This window comes from Cotesia typhae, unplaced genomic scaffold (assembly GCF_013202065.1).
Source record: "Cotesia typhae breed Kobodo isofemale line unplaced genomic scaffold, CoteBio_Ctyphae contig_123, whole genome shotgun sequence".
Classification (NCBI taxonomy): Eukaryota; Metazoa; Arthropoda; class Insecta; order Hymenoptera; family Braconidae; genus Cotesia; species Cotesia typhae.
In genome coordinates, this window is record NW_027423715.1 from 1690695 (window position 1) to 1714048 (window position 23354).

The window sequence follows — 23354 nt, forward strand, 5'->3', positions numbered from 1 at the left end:
TGAACACCCACCGACGAGCAAACAAGGGATGACATTGGAGCCCACTGCCCAGAAGAGAATGAAAGAGAGAGAATGAGGTAGTTTATACCACTGTAAACCGGGTAGCTCTCGTTTGTCCATGTGGAGATGTGGACGTGAATGCATGTGCCCTCGACATGCAGCTCAACGCATCAGTCGGCGGCTCCACACAACACAACACACTCGTCTGGCTGGCGTGTCGGATTTCTGTTTGCTCTACCGCGTCACGCATCAGCCGCGCCCGTCTCACTGTACACTACTCGCCCTGGTCCCCATTATCCTGCCTGACGTTTTCCATTTTTAAAAGCAACATACTCCCAAATACATACCGAGGTTCTCAAAATAACAAACTTGGCTTTTGTCCCTAATGCGACCAATAAACCGTAAGATTTCTTGATGTATTGCTGCTGGATGAGGAAGGGAGCAGACGCTTCGAGGACCTTTAGAGTCGTTTAGAGTCTAATGTTCTGATGTCGAGCGTGCAGAATAGTCCGGACTAGAAACCCTTCTTACAACCTTAAGGGTGTCTTTAGCCCTAAAGAATTGTTGATAAAAATTTTAATATTTCACTGATTTAAACGTAATATTTTTTGTAAAAAATTCTTTTTTTTTTTTTTTTTTTTTTTTTAATAAATGATTGAATTTATAAAAAGAAAATACAAACTTGTAAGAAATTTGATTTCCTCTTTAATAAACCCTATAAATCTAATCAGTAAGTTTGATATTTCCGACACATAAGTGTTGACTCCTTGATAATATAAAATTCTAGAGAATTATCGAATCGATTGATAAAAATTCTAATTTTTGGATAGTCAATAAAATTCAATAAATATAGAAAAAAAAAAAAAAGACGAAGGAATAAATAAAAAATGATGGAAGCCAAAAAATAATGAACTGTTAGCTCCTCCTAAAGCTTGACTCCATATGGAATATGGATCGCCAGATAAATAGACGGATGGATAGATAGGTATGAACGCAAAAGAGGCAAATCCTGGTTGAACTAGTAGCTGGTGATCGATCCGCAATGGTATCCATTCCAACTGAACAATTCCGTGAGAAGCCGCGATTGAAATTCCGATCAAATATTTCGGAATGTTCCAAAAGACTCGTTGGAACCCGGGGGATTGAAGATGGGATGGAACTGGGACTGAGACTAGCTGGTTCATCTCCACATTACATAACACCGTCTCTGAGGCCCCGAGGCATGCCGACCAGTTCAGCTCCCGACGCCAAGTATCCTACTGGTAGAAGTAGTAGTAGTAAGAGTAGTTGTTGTGGATGGTGAAGAGAATCGATCCCAGGAGTGGAAACGCGCAACTTGAATCTCTCGCGTTGGCGAGCAAACCCAAGTGATGGATCTTGACGGGTTTTGCCTCGTTTTCTGCATCCCGGCTTGACTCAAGATTGATGGTCCTTGTTCGCCCTTACAGGGTGATCCGACGGGCTTTTCGCACGACACGACCCACGCCAAGACTTATCCTAATGTCCCGGCGTCTGACTATGACTCCGCTCAAGGCCTTTCTCTACTTGACTCCCGACGTATTTTTTTCCCCACGTAATCGTCCTATCTACGCTTGACAGTTTGAATGCACACCGATAGGCTCTATAGACTCTGTATGTTCTACCATTCATCACGTTACGAGACCTAATGACCTGGAATTAGGTGTACATGTTCCCTTTTTCGACCAAGACACCACTGTACTACTCTAAAACACTCTTGATTGACAATTATAGCGATTTTTTACTCCGAAATTTTTGTCACGAATCAATTTTTTTTATGACATAATATATAATGTTTTGAAAAAAATCAATTTGACTTGAGAAAAAAATTCTTGAATAAAAAAAAATGATTTTTAAGAGCTTCAAGGTCTTGATTTAAGTACAAAAAATTTTTAATTTAAAAATTTTCGTTTAATTAAATAAATTTTAGTTAATTCAAAAATTTCTCATCCCGACTCAAGACAAGGAAACTTTTTTAAATAATTTTTTTTGGTTTAAGAATTTTTCTCAAAATTTTTTTTTCTTTGTTTAGTGTTTAATTTTGAATAGAATCCTTTTTTTTTTTTTAACAAATAATTATTTTTCATAAGATCTCTGGAAGATCCTCTAAAAATGAAACTTATAAAAAATTCAAGTACATATAACTAAACTCCTGAAACATTAACAAATCTTGGCATGAGAGTAAGTATCAGCTGGTATAAAACAATACCACTGTTTGAAAAGTTTATTTGGGTTAACGAAATAAAATACACAAACGTGAGTAACGTATGTAACCGATAGCTAAACAATAAACAAACCCAAGAAGCATCGAGTTGTTGTTTTGTAAGTAATAATAATAATGCGCCGCATACAATAGCACTGCACTAGTTATAGTAATGTAATGGTATAGCAGAAGAAAAAAAAATAAAAAAAGTTAGAACAACTAAACAGTAAGGTGGAACTCTGTCGTATAAAGAGAGCAAAGAGAGTCTGAAAGAGAACTTGTTGGCATTGGCATGACGTCTCGACTTGGACTGTTAGTGAGAACCCTCGGTAGTAGTGTAGGGTCTTAACTCGCCCGGGTGACTTGCGCTATCGGATTTCACCAGGAATCCAAATCATTGTCCAGGGACAATCGAGTAAAGGGAAAGATCCGAGAAGGTATAGAGAAAACGTCGTTCGCAATAACCTCGGATGGATTTCCCTGGGCATTAAACATTCAACTCGAACGATCTTCTGTAAGATGCTAAAAATATCTGGAAATACTCAACTTTCTTCTTTCTTATTCAACTCTCGAAACTCACCGGCAATGATAATAATAACAATAATAATAGCGGTGAACAATGATAATAAAAATAAATTAAATGCGGTAATCAGAATAATTTCCGGGTCTAGAACATGTTCTGAAATTAAATATTTCTCAAACTCTATTGCTGTGTTAGAGCACTCTCAATAATTGCTTGCTTTATTTTAGTTTTTAATTGCGGAAATTAGACACCAGATGGTCTTCTAATTTAATGATGAAAATGATTCTTAAAAATTTTTACTACCTAACCTGAATTCATCCAGAAAATTTTAACCCAGAAAATAACAGTAATTTTTTTTTTTTTTCAAACGATTAATTTAAATGCTAGCAAGTTTTTATTGCGGTAATTTATTAAAAATTATTCATTGCATTTAATTTGCTATTATTTATTCCTGCAATGAATTTATACACAGAAAATAATTTCACTTGAACCAAAAAAATTGTAAAAAAAACCGAAGTTGTTTCAGAGCAATAAATTTTCTTAATAATTATTTCTTGGTTAAAAAAAAAATTTTTTTTTGACTCAAGAAAATCGGTGTCACGACAAAAGACCCGCAATCATTTAAAGAGAGGAAAAAATTTTTTTTCAAAGAAAAATGTAGTAGATTCTTATAAATATTAATGTTTTTGCGTTAATTATTTTATTATTATATTGGTTCAAGATTTTTTTCTCTTGAGTCAAGTTATCTATTAAATCCTTTTAATCGTTCTTCAATGGGTTGATGTTTAATAACTAGTACCCTATAACAGCATCGGCTCCTATCCTGCCCGAGAAAAGTAATTATCATGATTATCAACAGCCCTTGAGACTAAACTTGAGCAAAGGGATCAGAAGCTGTTTTTATATAAAAATTCAGTATTGGGAGTTTAAATGTTAATGCCGAGTTTGTAAAGTAGTTTCTCGGAAAAAATATAACCGGGAGTGCCGAAATTACCCGCAGATAGCCTTCATGCGTCGGTATGGGTATTGCTGGGAAGAAGGTGGCTCGGAGCGTTTAGCAAGCCGCAATCGTCCGGCTGGCGTGTTGATTCTCCGCCTCGACGACTCGTCGGCAACCAACATATATAGATATATAGATATAATGATAGCACACCACTCTGGTATAAGTACCAGAGACCCAACTCGACCCTCTTCTCTGTCTGTCTGCATATCTCTCTTTCTCCGTCCTACTCCCTGAAATTCGCGGCTCACTCCTCTTAACTTTTTATACTTCCTCTCTCTCAGAGCTCGGGTTCGCTAACGCGCGGTTAATGAGCCACACGTACACGCACGCGCGCAAGCCAACAACCATTCTGTAGCTGTATCTGGTTCTGGTTCTGGTGGAGCTAAGTATAAGTGTAAGTGTAAGTGTAAGTTTAAGAGTAAACCGTACCGAGGTTTTAAATTCTCATCGCTCATCTGCACCAAGTAAAGAGAGAGAAAAGCTCCGCACAATGCAAAGCGGTAATGACACGGATACTCCCACACTTAGTCGCTATCAAGCGTCAGTTGAGTCTGCATTGCCGGATCGAGAGAAAAGGGAACAGGAAAAACTAATTTCTTTTAAAAGTTATGCGCAATTCTAATTTTTTAGAGAAATTTTTTTTAACTTCAAAATTTTATTACTTTTTTTAATGATTTCATTCAGGTCATGGTAAAATTTTAGAGATTGATTTTTAGACAAAAAAAGTACTTATTAACGAATTAAGTTAAAGCTTTTGCATGTACATCAATTTTTATTTTAATCATTAAAAAAATTGATTCAGAAAAAAAGATCAAAAACTGAATTTTTTAGTCTTTAAATTCAAAACACCAGAGTGGAGTCGATCGATTTTTCTCTGGAGTGAATCAGAGCACGGATAAATGACACATCCAACTGATGTGTGAAACATCTCGCGGTAAATTAACCTTCTTCTTTTTGTTTTGTTATGTTTTTTACTGCATCCTTAACTTGAACTCGGCAACAGAGCTTTTATTGGAGTTGTATAGTCTCTTGGATTTGAGCTTAACTCAGAACTCTTACGAAAGTGAAGTGTTATAAGGAGAGTGGAAAAGAAACTGGAGAAGAGAAAAATAAGAGGGAAACTCGTCGGCACATTTACGTCGGAAAGACGGTACGGTCTCTTATCGTCCTCTCTGAGATTTTGACCGTCCGCTGACGTCACCGAGTATCATTGAGGTATCCGAGCGAGTAATCTTATCTCCTGTTAGTTTTTTCCTGGATGGAAGCTAGAAGCCCGGCTTCCATCCGTCCGTTCTATTCTGCTCCTCACTCTGTTCTCCGTCGACCTGACAGAGACTAGACTGGGGACTGGAGACTAGGACGGTTGACTTCTCACTGGGGACAACTCCCGTTACCAACTTGAGCAACTTCCACGTAACCTGTCCGTCCGAGTTGATAAAACTTTCACGAGTTATCCGAGTTTTCGATGACGTCCGGTTGATGCGGGTCTAGTTTGTGCTCTTAGGTCACTTGAGAGTCGCCTCAGGCGCCTTTGCTTGTCCGGATGTTTGTTTAATCGCCCGTCAATTACTACTACGAATTTTTAATAAATATTTCATGGCAGATACGAAAGAAATTTTGTGAATTGGACTTTCAAGCTTTTAAAAACTTTTTTTCGGAACCTTTTTTAAGTTTTCTAGTGTACAACTTCCAGTTCCAAATTTTCCATCAGGTTATGGGTCCAGGTGCTATTCATCGATGATCAGATCAACTCACATCAAGCCTAAGTAGGCTTGCTACGAAAATTCGGCATATCAGGCCATATAAAAAAAATTACCACACAGCCTCTCAAGAACTATCTAATTTTTGTCACTTTTGACGTTGACAACTCGGGATAAAATAGAAGAAAATACTTAACTTTACGAAACGAACGAATCCAATTACAAGTAAAGTAGTGAAGCTCACACTTGTCTCTCCCATTTTTATTTCCGGCGATCTTTATTTCTTTTATCCTTTAATTTAACTTGTTTCTTTTTTTTTTTTTTTTTTTTTTGTAAGCCCAGTCCCAAGCCGAGCCCAAGCCCGGTTGTACCGAAGCCGGCAGTAATCCTCCATCTCGCTCTGGCGCTGGTGGATTTGCGGTGTACACGATTATCCGAGTTCCTCTCGCCCCTCGGTCGTTGCTATCTGGCCGGCACCCCACACCACCCGCATCGCACACTGTCGACGGCGTTTTCTCTCTCCTCTTTCCTCCTCACTCCTCGCCGCTCTTCTCCTGTCTATCTTCTATCTTCTATCTTCTGTTCTCTGCTCCTTCTGATGCCGCCGGCGACCCAGGCATCTCCTCTTCTCCACTTCACCTCTTCCCCCTCACCCTTTGGCCCCTCAATATCCTCCTCTATTCCACTCACACCGACACTCCGACAACCACGTCGGTGTCTGTATACGCCGTTTCCCGCTACGCCGCCGCCACTCTCGACTACTCTTTCGTTCTCTTTCTCTTTATATATAATTCCACGGATCCTCTCTTGCTCTCGCTCTGGCTCGAACAGTAAACCGTCGCTCGTATTTTAGCTGCTCTCGCCTTCCACCAGCAAATTCCACGACCCTCCAATTACCCACGGGCACCGAGTTTGCCGCCCGTCGTTTTTAGATTTAAATGCTGCTGCTTCGTTCTATACATATAATACCATATATATATATATATATACATATATACTGTAAAGAGCACTTTCTGGTGTGTTCTCCTCTTCCTGTACCGTGCCGTGGAACCGTAACCCTTTGGTGATATTGCCTCACTCAGATATCGCGACCGCCACTGCGACCATCCACATAAAGACAAGGAGATTATTTTTTTAAATAATTAATGCGCGATGGATAAATTTGTCGCGTCTGTGTGCTCATAATACATATTTATGTGGATCTATATTCACAATGGTGGAAATGATTAATTGTTCTTTTTAGTTTTTCATCATCAGATACACTATTTTTTTTCTATTTGCAATTTTTACAACAATTTAATGACTGAAAAAATAAATAATCAAAAGAAAAATTTTTTTTTAATCAAACAGGAAACTTTTAAAGAAACTTTACCTTATTGGAGAAATTTATGTTTAATTAAAAATGATCAAAATTATTGTCTTGGGTCAAGTTTTTTATATTTTGAGTCAATTGAATTTTTTGATTAGTTTGTAAATGTTTTATATTAGAAAACTTCTGACCATTTTTTTTTCTATTAGCGTCAAAAATTATTTTTAAAAAATTGGACTTATAAATTAAATTTTGAATCAATAATAAAAAATTGAAACTACAAAAAAAAATTAGCAAAAAATACTATTCTACTCCGTTTTCCCTTATCTGAAGTTATCTACGCCGGTGGGATATGTAGATACCGTTGGTGTTCCTCAATGTAATATGCATGCGAACAAGAGTGAGAAGCTCGAAGCTCTGGGAGATAAAGAGCGAGCCGGCGCCGGATATCTGCAGGAAAGCGAGTCCCGTTGAAATATGTCACACGTGCTGAATTTCAAGTGGAATAACACAGACTCGCGGACATAAACGCAGACACAGATGTACCGTCGACTGTCCGGACTCGGCGATGTCTGCCGTCCCACCTCCCATCGGTGTTATGGAAAAAGCGAGGAAAATAAAAGAGTAAAACAAAGCCTGAATGAAAAAGAAAAACAAGAGAGAAGAAAAGAAGAAAAGTCTCCAGTCCCCAGTCTCCAGTTGGACTTTGGACTTGCCTACTGTACTGTATATATACCTATAATGTCACTCTACACTCCTATCCACTCTACGCTGAACTCTCTACCCCAGGGATGAGGCAATCGATAATCCAACGAGGAAACTTCGTGACCCAGAATTAAATTGCCCGATTCCCATTCTGTGTCCTCATTGAGTGTGTAGAGTGTGTAGTGCGACAAATGAGCGGACAGCGACGCCGACAATGACGGATGTTGCTATATCGTCTACATTACACATCCAAGAATAGCCACTGATAGGCAAAAGGACCGACTTACGAAAAGGAACAGAGGAAATCGCTCATCCAGAAAATTTTATGATGATAATTATGACTTTAAAACTTAATCAGTTCAATTTTTTATTTTTAAAATAACAAGTATGAAAAATAACTCAAAAATTAGTAATTTTTTTTTTTTTTTAATTTTACTTGCCAATTAGTGGAAAATATACTAATTCAAAATGTGATCATTTTTACTAATTGAATAAAATTATACCTATTAATTGTCAATTCGTGATTTTTTCACTTATTTGCTTTTAAAATATTGATTAAAAGAAAAAAATTCTTGAATTTATAAATTTTTCTTGACTTAATAAAATTTGATTCAATAAATTTTCAAAATTAGTTTCTTATCTCAAGATTTTTTCGCTAGAGTCAAGTTAATTTTTTAACCAATTAATAGTCATTAGTAGTCTATAAAAAAAATTTTACTCCATAAAATCATGAAATTTTAAATCACTGCTTACTTAATTTCTCAATATCAAAGTCATCGAACAAAAAGTTTTTGATCAACATTGCTGAGTTTTCTCTTAAATAAGCCCGGGACTGAAATAATCAAGCGAAATTAGTCTAGCGGTGATTTACACCTTAGGTATCTTGGTTAACCTGCCAAAAGCAGACGCAATCCACCGAAGGCGGTATATCTAGTGCATTACCGCGTAGTTGAGAGTTGTCGTTATACTCTCGGCTACCATTCTTGCACCACAAACTCAATTCAATCTATATATCTATACATACATATATAATCGGGATTGTTTGCCGGGTTGTACGTGACTGGCCCGAATTAGGCTCTCGAGAGCGATATCGATCGGCGCCGCTCTTTTGTACGCGACCAAGCGGTGTGTAGTGGGCAGGATTGCGCCTGCTGTGAGCAAGTGAACCCGACGGGGCCGATGATGATAGAGTAGGCGGAACGTAGCCAAAGCGAGCTCCAACAGCTACCGAGAAGGACAGCCCCAGCACGAAAACCAGAACCAGAACCAGAGAACGAGAGAGAGAGAGAGAGAGAGAGAGAGAGAGAAAGAAGAAGAAGAAGAATGGTTTTATGTGTGCAGTCTGCCCTGGCAACGATCACCCTCGACTCCGATATTCGAGGGTGATATTCTTTCCTCATCATCTGCAGAGCAGACTGTCAGAATACCAGAGAAAGAGATTCCGATCCAAAGCCCAAAGAGCAGACGACGACGAGGATTATTCGCCGGCCCTTTTCGCAACCGAATAGTCTCTTACTCTGTTTGCTCCCGACTTAGGTATTCAGCATTCAGGATGTCGTCGACTTTGCCGTGAGATTCTGAGCTCGATCCTTTCCTTTCATCCTTCCCGGTATCAGTATTTTATTCCAGCATGGAGGAAATTTTATGTTTATAATTATTATCGTTTTTTTTTTTTTTTTTTTAAGTATTTGCTATCTCTTAATATGAACAATTATTCTATTCAGATGTTTATTTTAGTCGAAAAAAGTTTTTAAATTAAAGTAGAAAATTCTTTTATTTTATAAAATTGACTCAGTTTTTAAATTCAAAAATTTTTGAACTTAAATCTAATAAAATTTACTAAAACTAAGAAAAGTTTCTCAATTGAAAAATTTTTTAGTTTGAATATAAATGATAAATAAGTAAATTTAATAAAATTGACTAAATAATTTTTCATCCTGAATTAAAATAATTAAACTCTTAAAAATAATGTTCATATTTTCGCATAAAAAGACCCCGATTCTAGCGATTTAAATCTAAAATAAGCTAAACACTGATGACTCCAAAACGACAAAGCCTACTTAGGGTCACAGTTACCCTCTATGGCTAAGAACTTTTCTATAACCTCTACAAGTGAACCTGTTTCTGACAAGTTCAGTAACTGGATGTTAATATATATATTTTTTACTCAATACTAACCCACCGGCAGTAGTATCGATTTCTCAAAGTTCACCCATTTAAAAAAGAATAATTTTACTTTAAATACTTCACCCAAAAAAAATAGTTGTAAATCCTAAACACACTTTGGAATATAATATAATAAAATAGCAAAGGGCATTTTATTATATTTAGTATAATCGGTGTGGAATGATGCTGGGCCCTTAACTCAAGCCGCTGATGGGAAACTGGTCGGATTAACCAACCGGGATAATCGGCTTCGAAGAAGTCACGAGTGTTATTGAGAGCGAATCTCTCCGCTCGATAACCAGAGATTTGTTACACCCGCTACTTCTTCTTCTTCTTCTTCTTTTATCTTCTTTTTCTCCTTCTTCTTCTTCTTCTTCTTCTTCTTCTTCTTCTTCTTCTTCTTCTATAGAAGTTACTGCTGGTATTTAACTGAAATACTAAACCGAGATAATAAGACTTATACATCGGCAGTAAGCTACTGACGTAATCCTCGTCAATTCCGGTGCAGAAGACTCATCAATTTGAGCATACCAGCATGCCAGGTTGTGTCCCGTGAATTGTCCTCTGTCATAGCGAGCTTTTTGCTAGATCCAAGCCCAGCAGAGCAGAGCAGAGCTTACTCTAACGAGGTCTCCGGAACAAGAAAAGAGAGCAGAGACCAGACGTAGTAACCACGATGTCGACAGCGAATCGTCTGGTTGTCTGTTCGGTTGCTCTATCTGTCTTGTTCCTTTTTCTGTTCCTCTCTCACGCCGTCTATTTTTGTCGGGAGAGCAGTTACGGTGGCGGGACAAAAAGCCTGCGGCTTACTACAACTACAACTACAAATACAACCACACTGTCCTCCACTACTACCACAATCTCCGGCCCTCTTTTTACTCTTTTTCACCTTGATGCACCGCTTTTTACGCCACCGTCTCCCTCCCACCTGCGCGTTGGGATCGCGCACGCGAAGGAGACCCGGAGAATTTAAAAAAAGCTTTAAAAAAGAGCCAACAGACATAAAAAGTAAAAAGTAAAAAATAACTAAAAAGATAAAAAGGCGAGTGTACAGGAAACGTTCGAGTGGAACGCCGGGCGAGGGGCTGACGGCGGAGGTACGCTTTATCGAGTGGAGCATGGTTGAGTGGAAGATGCTAAGAGACCATACCCATTTTATACCCATTCCCAAGAAGAGAATATAGGCATAGGTATAGTTTAGAGAGTTCGTAATGGGAACGAACGAGCAGCAGGATCAGCCGGAATGGGCTCCCTCGCGGCCCGCTACTAATTGCCGCCGGTGCTCCTGGCTACGGGCCGGTGAGCATCGCGCGGGCCACGCACTACCCGACTTCACTTAGCCTACTACTACATATCACGTATCACATACTATTTCTCAAATTCAGAGTCAGTTGTATAATATTGCACACTAATACAAGAATTTATTGACTTTTGATTAAGGTGAAGGTTTCAAATATTCACCAGTTTAAATAAAATTACTAAATAATTCAGTTATAATTAAACAAATAGTAGTTTATAACGATCGGAAAGATTTTTATTTCAAGTGTAATTAAAAATTAATAATTACCACTGAATGTAAAATTAAATCACTAAATTTTCCAGAAGTTATATATTTATGCTGCTTCGTCAATATTTGATTCTTTGTTAAAAAAAAAAATTGTTCAGAAAAAAACAATAATCTTTTGCAATTAAAATATGAATTATTTCGAAATAAATCAATTCATTAATAATTGACAAATAAATATAATTATCAACAATTAATAAAGCATATAAAAAACTAACAAATCCTTCTATAAGCATATACACACTACCAACTATAGAGTGCTGCTTAGCCTCCTTACCTCACCATACGCCCGGTTGTAGTTATAAACCGTGAGCTAACCACTCAGATCTACCTCAGCCTACCCATATACGCTCTTCTCTCCTTCCTTCTTCTGACCGCTTCCTACTTTACTTTTTTTCTTCTTTATTTCGCTTAAACTTTTAACAGGAATCCTCTTTCCTTTTTATTTTAGAGTCATTTCCTTTATTTTTTTTACACTTATCGGGTGTACTTTCCAGAGAACACTGAAAGCCGGTGGATAGGCAGACACGTCTTTACCAGAAATACTTTCCTCAGCCCGTAGAGAGCCGCGACCTCGTGTCAAGTCGATTTATCATGGTACAAAGAGTTAAATGTTGTCTCGAAAATGGTTAATATTTATGACCTAAAATATATACGGTATGTTGTATATTGTATAAATTTCAACGTTTAAATTCACTATTAAATATATATGTATGTATGTATGTATGTATATATATATATATATATATATATATATATATATATATATATATATATATATATATATATATATATATATATATATATATATATATATATATATATATATATATATATATTATATCTGGTCTACTCCGGTGGCTTATACATAATCCCACACACATCAACATCAACATCTACATCAATATATACATAAACTATATACTATATATCATACAATAAACGTGAGTTTCACTTCGGAGTGGTGTGAGGGGCGCGAGTGGTGATGGATGGAATTCGATACCGCGTGTTTCCAGGTTTATCCAAGTTAATTAGTACGGACGTGAAGCTTATATGGGAGGTATGAGGTACATATGAGGTTTATCGATGCTTATCGTACATACCCGTGAATGGAGATGCACATACTCATACTTTAACTCATCCGTCGAGGATACACCGATTGAAATAAAATTCACACACATGTACAATACTTTACTATACTAAACCAGTAGACATTCATTTATATATAGATATATATGTATATATAGCAGTTAATTGGCGACGCCTCACCGAGGATTGGAGGCAGCGGTATGGCTTGTACTTCTCTTACTCCCGGTACTCGAGGTTACCGATAAGTGGCACGTAACTGCCAGTCGGAAAGATCAAGAGAGCTCTGCCGACACCGTGAAAATCACACTTTTTTATTATGATATATAAATATATCTCCAGTGATTAATTTTTAAGGTTTTACCATTCAGTATTGAGCATTAGATCTACCTGGTAATTTATTCACGAAGATTAATTTCTCCTTCACGAGATTTTTCGGCACGTCATCTGATTGCTCGGCTCTCGTTTTTCCGCGGGCGTGAAAAATCGATCCGGGTCTTGTTACAAGGAGTTTGCTCTTGACGGCCTCGACGAACATTTTACAAACGCTCACACAGCTCCAGAGCAAACTACATCATATGGGTGTGTGTGTGTGTGTGTGTATTTGTGTGAACAGTTCCCCAGGCGTCAGATCGCCACCAGCACTTTGTGCTCCAGCTTCAGAGAGAAAAATGCGTAGGGTTTAGCTGGAGAGCAACCTCTACTTTTCGCCACTCCCTTTCTCTTTGAGAGAATCGTTTTCTCTCCGGTCTTTTCGATTGTTCTCCCTGTTTTTATCTTTCATCCATGTGTATCTGTATATTTGTATCTATAAAGCACATATATGAAGCATCGCTGCGGGCTGGTTCTCTCTTTGGTGCGTGACTCAGCCTGACCGTGTAAAAGAGCCGCCAGCCGTGCTCTGCTCACTCATAATAACAATAATAATAATAACGATTATAATGATGATGATGATAATAATGGTAACTATAATGCTGCTACCCTCACAGAATTATTTGGAGATACTGATGCGTCTCCGTCCCCCGCTGAACTGCACACGTGCGAGGATACTTTCATCATCCACCCGGCGATAATAATCGAGCGGACCGTGACAGGGATTCTAAAGGCAGAGTTGCCCGGGACACCCTTGACACGCGTGTCACCCATTCACCTATAGTACCACTCGCTTCCTCTATATCCACGCTCTTATATTTATTGTGACACCTTCGGCAGGTACTCTCATAAAAACATCACACAAACACACAATACTCGGTCTTATTATGAGATTACATGCTACTCAGTAGGGTGGAGCAAAAAAATAATAGATTGTTTGTTTTTTTTTTTTTTTTAGCTTGAGGATAAAATTTGGGAATTAAAACTAAAAAATTTAATAGATTATTTATTTTGAAAATTAGTGAGCAATCATAAAATGTTGATGAAAAAAAATCTTTTTGTTTTTTTTATAAGCTAAAAATTTTACTCCCAAGCTCAGAAAAAAATTTTTTTTTCGCTCCATTTTACTATAAAATAAAAAGTGGATAAGAGTTTGTTTGATGATTTTAGACGAAATTGATAATGTACTATGAAACCTTGGTCACATGTATGCATCGATTATGGATACATAGAAGGTTTTATCAGCTGGAAAGCGTTAAAATAATAAAATAAACTCTCAGAAGGTCGTCACGGCGATTAGTGATTGAAAAACAAACCAAACTTCTCGAGTGTGTGAGTATGTATAAGTCTATGTAGTAATTCTTATTCTCCTGGCATTCACATGTTATATTCCGGTGTTGGTATATGTATGGTACGACGGACTTCTTTCTACGCTCGATTACTCATAACTAAGCAAAATAACTCCGGCGGATAAAAACCCGTAGTTTGCTATTATTTATTATTATACAGGCAACCTTTTATTTAGTGAGTTATTTTTTTGCGGGTCGATTTTTTGTGGCTTTCTAAAGTTAAAACGCTCTAGGTCGGCCTATCCTTCAATTCCAAGTTGGTTTAAATTATAAGTTTATCATTCAAAGTCTTGATAATTTTTTAAAATAATTGGTTTCATCAGAAAAATTAAATACATTTACAAAATTTGTAGATGTTAAAAATTTCATTCACTTTCAATAGCAATACCAAGTTAGTAAAAAATAAGAAATTTTGCTTAAAAAAAATTTTAATTAATCAAAAAAATTTTGTTCTCACAAAAAAAAAACCATTTCAATAAAATATTGCCAACTTTCAATTTCTAAGAGGAATTGTTTCTCGAGTTCACGAAACCCTAATCTAGAGTACCTAAGTAGAATTATTTTAGGAGTTCCTGGTAACTGGGCTCGGTTCCACTACTACCAGCATTAACATTAGTATCAGCATTACTATTAATCCATGTGGGAGTAAGTACCACATATAGATCTATATAACAGTAGTAGCTGTAAAGAATATTGAGTTTTGTGAATGCAGGATGAAATGAACCGGACGCAGTGCCAAGTAATTTCAGAACGGTATTTCGATCGCACACGCGATGAGTATGAGTACTCATGCGAGTGTGTGTGTGTTGATATGTTGATATGTTCACATGTGTGTAGATATAATGGGAGTGTGGAGAATGGTACAAGCGGCGGTATGGTGGGTATATATGCCTATATACCTACGCGTAATCGCGTGCAGCCACATATGGGCATGTTATGTACGAAACACACCATACCAGCAGCAGCCAGGAGTGAATATATAGGTATACCCCGTACGGGACCTTTAGCTTGGCTGGTGAGTCGTAGAGTCGGGACGATCAATGACAAGCATCCTCTCTCTCTCTTTCTCCCTCGCACAACCTCCTATCCAGTGAACCCGTATCGGGTCTGACGCCCATATTCCCTCTCGCTCTTTTGTTCGAGGCCCTGCTGCAGGCGACGCTCTCCCTCTCAATCAAGATAGACGCGTGAGAGGCTTAGCACCGTGAGGCGAACACGAGCGGTATAAATTCGCCGGCGTACATGAGAGTACGATCCGGTGAATGTGTGATGATGATGATGAGCAGGTGTGTGTGTGTGTGGGTATGTGTGTGTATGTGTGTGAGAAAGAGGGCTTCCAAGAGACGGCGAGCAGAGACGTGGATGGAATATGGAGGATCAAGTGGAATGAAGTAGAGTTGCGAGAATTAAACCGAGTATGTATATGTATAGTGATACATACATACCGTCAGAGGAAGAGGAAGAGAGACGGCTGATAACGAGACCGGAGAACAGAGCAACACGATGGAGCACCCAGTTGAGTTTTGTTGAGCAGAGCTGAGCTGAACGGAGTTGAGAGAGAAAATACCGGCACAGCCTGAGCCTGTCCGTGCCTCTGCTTCGGAAAGTGACTAATGACTAGCCGGCCGGACCTGCTGTCCTTTAAGCTCCCTCTTTATCTTTCTCTGGTACTTCCACTGGCCTTTCCACGCCACCCAGCGAGCGAGTGAGATCTGCACATGCACCACCAGCCACCACCGGGATAAATTTACGGGATATGTCGCCAGCCACGTTGTCATCGTCGACTGGTTTACCCGTAATAAACTCCCAGGACCTCCAAAATTATTCTACCAGTCTATCAAAAATTCTACGCTCAAGTTACCGCTCCTTTTTACGGCTATACTACTACCGAGACAATGTATATTTTTTACTCTGTACAGTTATACGCTCGATGCATTCGAGCAGAATCAATTATTATGTAGTTTGATTTTGGAACAAGAGATCTGTCTATTGGAGCGATGTTTCGATCAAATTAAAGTTATTGTATTTTTTTTATGTTAATTATGGATCGTTTTTTCAAAGATTCCTGTATTTAAGAATTAAAATTTTTTAAGATCTCTAACAAAAACAATCAAAAACAACCGCGCAATAATAAAACCAGTCCACAACATAAACAAAAATAAAACCACTGATAAAAATCCAAGGTTCGCAGATTTATATAAACATAAAACAATTCCTTGACTCACCTTATTATGAGGCAACTGCGTGGGTACATACAGAGGTGGGTCTAGACCCGGACTCGTGACAGCATGACGCCCGATTATCCTGTCCGCTGGTTTCGCGTCGTATCCTTCCGGCTGTCCAATGTGGAACCCCTTGCTCTTGACCCAAAATCTGAACTTGCTGTTCTCCGCGCTGTTCACCTCTTCGCCTCGCAGCGTACGTAGAATCCTTCCATACTTCTTAATCGTTATCGTTTTGGTCTTTGCCAAGTCCCCGTATGTTTTAATCACCCAGGGTTGGTATGCGTTGTACATGCTATCGTTCTGGAACTTGACAGGCGAGGGTTCCGACTGGGTGAGTTTCCCAACATAGGGAATTCCCGGACTGGGTACCAAGCCCGGAAAAGGAATGCTGCTGCACCCATTAGCACTTTTATTCTCGGTTTTTCCACAATTTGAACCAAAACCGTTCATTTTTCCATTTGATGATGACACAACTGAAGACACTGCTACTGAGGATGCCGCCCCAGATCCTGATGACGAAACTGGAGCTCCTGCTGAGACTGGAACAGTTCCAGACAGCGAACCGCTGGTCATGTTTGAGATATCCAGGTAGGACACAGACGAGTTCTTGTTGAGATTGGTTGCATTTCCAACGAAAGTCGCCATGTACGGAATGGTTGGAGGCATCGGACAAAGGCTTGTTGGTACGGACCAGGGCGAGGGTGTCAGCACATTGAACCCCCCGCTGATATCAGCCTCACTGACGTGACCGACGTTGACGTTAACATTGACATTAGTGCAAGTTGGACTGGCGACAGTGACAGCGACAGGTTGGGAACTTTGAAGCGGACTTTTTCCTCTGGACTTGGAACTGTTCCTCTTTCCGTGTCCTCCTTCAGTTGTGTTTGCAGAAGCATTAGCATTAGTTCTGGCAGCCAATCCACTCCGGGACTTTTTAGCGGCTGGCTGATCATCTCTGGCGCCCAACGAGTTCAGATTACCGTGGGACGGATTGTTGTTGTTCTCGGAGCGTGAGCGCTTGCTGGGAGCCGGATGGTGGGACGCGGTGGGATTGTTAACTGGTACACGACGACGCAAGCCCATAGTCGCGCTGGCCATTGTTCCACGGAATTAAGGACTTGACTCTCACTCGAATCCCACCCGATTTAAGAAATCTCCGAGTCACTAATCGACGAAGATTTTATCAGCGGCTGTTCACACTGAGCACCATCCACCGGATCCTTGTTTTTTGGTCTGTCTTGTGGGTTCCCCGCTTCATCGGTTCCAAGACATTCCGCCGATTCTCACAAGATGGCTTTATCCGTGGCCTGTAACAATAAATGAGAATTTTTAATTTAAACGCCGGGAAATTCTGCAGAGAAGGTTAAATGTTGGCGATAGTGATGAGAAAAATTAACTGAGCAGTTGCCGATTACACTACTTGGAAGGTTTAAATGGAAGGGGTGGCTCCCGTTAATGGTCCGCTCGCTCAACAGCGTCGAGAGCTCTATAATAGCGCAGGAGCGTTTGTATATCTATAGAAAGCGGGAAAGAGTGTGAGTGGCTGGTGGCTGGCGGCTGACTCTACTTTGGCGCTGGATTTGGCTCGGTTGGTTGCAAGCAATATAAGGGGTAGATACTGGATGCTGGATGGTAATCCGCGTGAGCTCTGTTCTGTATTATATATTTTGTAGAGGGAAAATAGAACCGAGAGGGTGATTATAAACCGCGGGAATATAATGTGTGGAATTAAACTGAACAAATTGGCTCTGACTTATTAAATAGCAAGAGTCGAAGGGTGTCACAATTTTATTGGGCCTGGATTCTCTTAAAGTTGGTACTAAGAGGAATTGAGCATAGTTATGATGCTCTGAAAAATTTCCGGAGTGAATACTTAATTTTTTTTTTTTTATTTATTATATTTTAATAATTTATCATTTTTTACTTGTTACTCAAATTTTTGCAGTTTAAAATCTATGTTAATTTTTTAGTGATTGGAGTGAAAATTCACTCCCGATTTTTCACAGTATCTCAGACCTGGGACTGGGAAAATCTTGTTTACCCTGGCAAAGCGTCCCGACGTTGTAATTACGAGGTTCTCCCGCTTTTCAAGGAGTAAACGACTTCTCAAGGTGGATATGGATATAAACCTCAACTCAACTCAACTCCTTATCCCTTGCTCTTGGATATGTATACGTATATGTATATGTAGATGGAAAAGAAGAGAATAGAGAACAAAGGACAGAAGACAGAGGAAGTTCCTCGGTCGGTGGAATGACACTGTCCCGGTTGGAACGAGAGTCAAAGTTTAACGAGCGCCCTAAGGCGGATAAAAATTTCGCTTCGTTAAGACGAAACGGTTTCTTAAGGTGAGAAAAAGACTCGACGACAACGAGGAACTCTCTCGGTTTAACATTCGCGCAAATTGGGAAACCGGTTCGTTGACACCCGGCTCAAAACTCTCTCGGGAATTTTGCAGCTTGTGTCTTTTAAACCTCCTATGTCTTTGTCTTTTATCGAAAAATATGTGTGTATGTGTGTGTGTTTGTGTGTGGGTGGGAGTATCAGGAACGTCAGAAGCTGTTCTGTTTCGGATAGTCACTTTCAGAATTTCAGAGCCAACTATAACTATAACTAAATAACTACTCTATATCTGTTCCGGGCGTGTACGAGGATGAATAGTACTCTACTTTACTCTGTTCGGTGCTCTGTACTCCGTGCTCTATACTCTTTACTCTCGAGTGAATTCTGCTCTGTCTCGGTGCATACAGTGCATCACTATACACTATACGCCGTACGATATATACCATACACTATCTGGTACAGAGAATACAGAGTACTATAAAGGCCTGAAATTCGAGCCGTAAAAGCAATCATGGTTCGCGCGTCGCTTGTCAGAGCACCGAAATAACTCGCTTTTTTCCCAGATGCTTTTACCCTTTTTCTAGCATGATCGATCTTCGCTCGTCATCGCGTTTCAACTTTTAAAACCACATGCAATTATACATTTAATTTCGTTGCTTCCGACATAAATCCGATAAATATATATCATCGTTTTAAGGATTCAATCAATTTTTAAGACAAATTGAAAACATTATTCTAGCTATCAGTCAAATTTTAAAGGACTGAGATCTTGGGATTGATCTTTTTTCACCGAAAAAAATTTATACGAACTTGAAATTTTTTAATTAATTTTTTTAATTTCATTTTTTTAATGTTCATTTTGGTATTAATCAATTAAAAAGATTATTTTTAACAAATGATCAATAAATCGGTTTTTGCGGTCTAAGTGCGTATAAGCCCTTAATACTTTCAAGGAAAAATTTTTTTTCTAAGCCAATAAAACCTTCCTTACTTCAAAAACCAGAAGCATGTTTAAAAACGGGATTTACGCCCACAAGCAAGGATTTTTTTCCCTCACCAAAAACCAACAGACTAAGACCCCATAGATCTTAAAACTTGGAGTAACTCGAAGACGTAAGCCCTGGACCGTAGACAAAACCCAATGGAGCCAATCCCCGTATTCTGGGCAAGATCTAAATAATTTATAAACACACAATAGAGTCAACATCAGCGACTTGGTCCTCGAAGCGGCGGCCCGTGACAGTGGGGTCTACATAACAGTCGGTAGCTCCTTCTCATTCTTTGTCTCGCTCCGCTTCAGGCACTGCAAGATACGAGTAAGTATAGTGTCACGTACACTACTCTACTATATATATAATAATATATATATACATATATAGTATCCTCTATCACACAGTTTGCTGAGCACGCGGGACGTATTATGACGCGAGCTAGTTCTCATACACACTACACTCTGGTCGCCCATTTATATCACCACACCCACACATATGTATCTGTACATTTTATATTGTTATTATTATTATCATTATTGTTATACTGCTATGCGTTAACATATATGTAAGCCGTGAACGCGACCACGAACGAATTGTGGTGTCACGCTACGTGCTTCCTGCCTACTCACTGATATGCCGTGACAAAAGACTCCTCTACTCGTCCACCCACTACACCCTCTACTCGCACAACACCACCTCGTTCTCTCTCTCGTTCTGTTAATAATACGAATACCCACTCGTGTGATCGCAATAACAAAATTATCGACTGAATATTTAATGCACTCCAATTGTGCGTTCCGCATACAAAAAAAAAAAAAAAAATAACAGTAAAAAAGTAGATCAATTGGGGAACATTTAAAATTTGGAAATAAATTTGTTTTAAATGTGGAGCTCTGCTTAAAATTTTTTTCTTAAAGAGAATGACAAATTTGACCAAGGAAAATGTCATAAAATTGTAAAATTTTTTAGATACTTCAATTTTTAAAATTTTCTAAATTAAAAATTTCAAAAATTAAGTTACGAACTAATTTTGTTTGTATAAAATATTACCAAAAAATTTTTTCAACTCTAAAATTTAAAACATTAGTGATTATTTTAATAAAAATTATTCGTAAAGATTAAAATGACATTAATAAAAAATTCTGTGAAATGTTCGGTTAAATATACTCTTCTATTTACCGGGAGAAGCTTGAGTAAAAAAGAACCATCCCGTAAATAAATAATAAATAATAAAAAAAAAAAAATGTCTGGAAACACAGAACTGCAATTGCAAGTACGACAGCGACTGCGGAAACGAATGTGGAAAAATAAAATATTAAAAGGTTTAGCTTTACCGCACTATAGGGTAACTTCGCGGGGGAAACATATTTCGGAGCAAAAATAACAGCAACAGTAACAACTGTTGGTGAGAATGTTCTGTTCCGACGTTTAACACGGTTGAGTGAGCACAGAAGGTACCAAGGTCGGGTTGAGCTGAAAAAGCCAGCACACACCCTTACCTCGGTTTAGTTTTAGTGCCCATATATAACATATAGTATATATATACTGTACCCGATATGCTGTACGGTGTGCAGTTAGACGATTTTCGCGTCGAGCTCGAGTACACGGACCGGCAGTAAATTGAATTCCCAAACGGGCGGGTGTGTTGCGAGTTCCTGCTACGAGTACGATAAAGCGAGAAGGAGAGACGCGTCCCGTGCCGGGCACCGGAACGCCACACTGTACAATCTACAACTCCTATCCCGTGTGTTTTCTGTTTGTTGTAACCTCTATATGCACCTTTTCTATCTTCCTATCTTTATATCTATCTAGAAATCTACCAATCTACCAATCTATCTATCTCGTTACTTATTTTGTCTACCTCTGCTGGTCGTTTAAGACACGAACTAAACAAACCCTTGATTTACATATCAACTCATGGAAAAGTCTACCGATGTTTGCTTTTGTTCAATAGAAAAATTTTTATTCAGAGCACAGTGATAAAAAAATTATTTTGATTAAAGAGAAAAAGGCTTTTAATAAAAAGCTAATTTTATCAAATTTGATCTTTAAATTAAATTTATATAATTAAAAAAAAAAAATTCTAAATTAAAAAACTCTTTTATGTAAATGAAAATCAAAAATTCTGAATTCAAAAATTTTTTTGTACTTATTTAAAAAGAATGAAACTCTTTAAAATTATTTTTTGGCTTCAAGAATTAATCTCTTGAATGAAATCGATTTTTTTGTCAATCTACGCTTCAATATTGATTAAATTAACATGATTAAATATAAATTAAATGAAGACACTAACCGAGTTAAAATGATAAAGAACTAATCAGTATTCCATGGTATTGGTATTTCGAAACCAGTCGGATACCCACTTTTCCTATTATCCTCGGTTTCTCAGCTCACAATCTCGTTAAATCGTTCTGCACTGTTTTGCATTAATTATCCCGTGGATTTTGGCTTAATGTCCCACAGCTGCCGGTACTTTACTCTGTACTCTGTCCTCCTTTAGATTTATAATAATAATAATAATAATAATAATAAAAGTCTACGTCTATGTCTCTTTACTTATATTGTAGAAAGAACGAAAACCAGAAAGAGAATGAGCCATAAAAAGGTAAAGGGAATTTGATAAAACTACCGGGCATTTTACCCGGATCATTGTCTTACACCCGATAATGGATTCTTTTATGATGAAAGCCCTATGATTGCACCTACTCACCAAGAGCGAGCCGAGCCAAGGCGAGAACGGATATCCCGAGGGTTCACGGATATCAAATAAGAATAAGAAGAAAGGAGGAAGGTCGGACACTGGTATGGTATACTAATACTAATACTCATGCCGTCCAAGTTAACGACTGGCTGTAAAAAGTAAAACGAATATTATTATATTCGAGCCGACTAGTAATGTGTTATGTATGTAATATATTATATATAAGTCTCGTATCATGTCGATAGCGGATATACCAGCTACTGGCTACCAGCAAGTCGGGCTTAATAAAAATAAAGAGCAGAAAACCCACCCGTATAAGTGTCTGATAAGGATTTCCCATCGGATTCCACTCGCGGTTCACGAGTACATGTGTGATGTGTGACGTGTGGGTGATCCGAGTGTCGTAAACGCCGGATCAAATAGAAGTGACAAGTACGCATAAAACAAAACCACTATGCTGCTAACCTGTGATGTATATCGGCACTTTAAGTCAAACTCGTGAGTTAATTAAACCACTACACGGACATAGATAGCTACCGGGATTATTATACCTATAACCGGTACTATATTATTTACTAGTGTTATTATTACCGAATTATCTGTGTGAATAAGTAGTTATGACTCGTGAGTTTGGTTTTTTAAAAATATTATGTTGTTTTTTAGGGAAAGTTAATTTTTATTTGATTTATTCATTTTATTAAAATGTAAAATAATTATTTTAAATTAAATGGATTTAAAATTTAACTTAAACATTAATTTTTAGGGTAAAAAAATGATAAAAATTTTAAAATAATAAATATAAATGATAAAAAAATGAAAATGAAGTAATTGATTGATAAAATAACGAGCAACAAAATTTTAATAACTAATTATTACACACTTATTATCGAATTGCTTTAAATTTAAGTAGCACTCTAAAAATAATTGTCAAAATTAAGATAAAAAATTTTGAGACACACAATGAGTTAATAAAAAATTGTGAATAATCAAAAACGTAAAAAGTTGTATGAATAATAAAAAAAGCGAAATATTTGACAAGTCTTTTGAATTTAAACTAATTTTTGACTCCCAAAAAAATATTTAAATTTAAACGCC

General features: G+C 38.0%; 1 protein-coding gene across 3 annotated transcripts in view; it reads right to left on the bottom strand.

Moving 5' to 3' along the window:
* The window catches only part of LOC141533419 (uncharacterized), a 69487-nt gene that overhangs the window by 14957 nt on the left and 31176 nt on the right, over window positions 1–23354 (bottom strand). For all 3 annotated transcript variants that reach the window (XM_074252315.1, XM_074252318.1, XM_074252323.1), the window contains one exon: window positions 16224–17530. In XM_074252315.1, coding sequence (XP_074108416.1) covers window positions 16224–17321 — 1098 coding nt within the window. In that variant the 5' untranslated portion in view covers window positions 17322–17530. The remainder of the gene's footprint in view (window positions 1–16223; window positions 17531–23354) is intronic.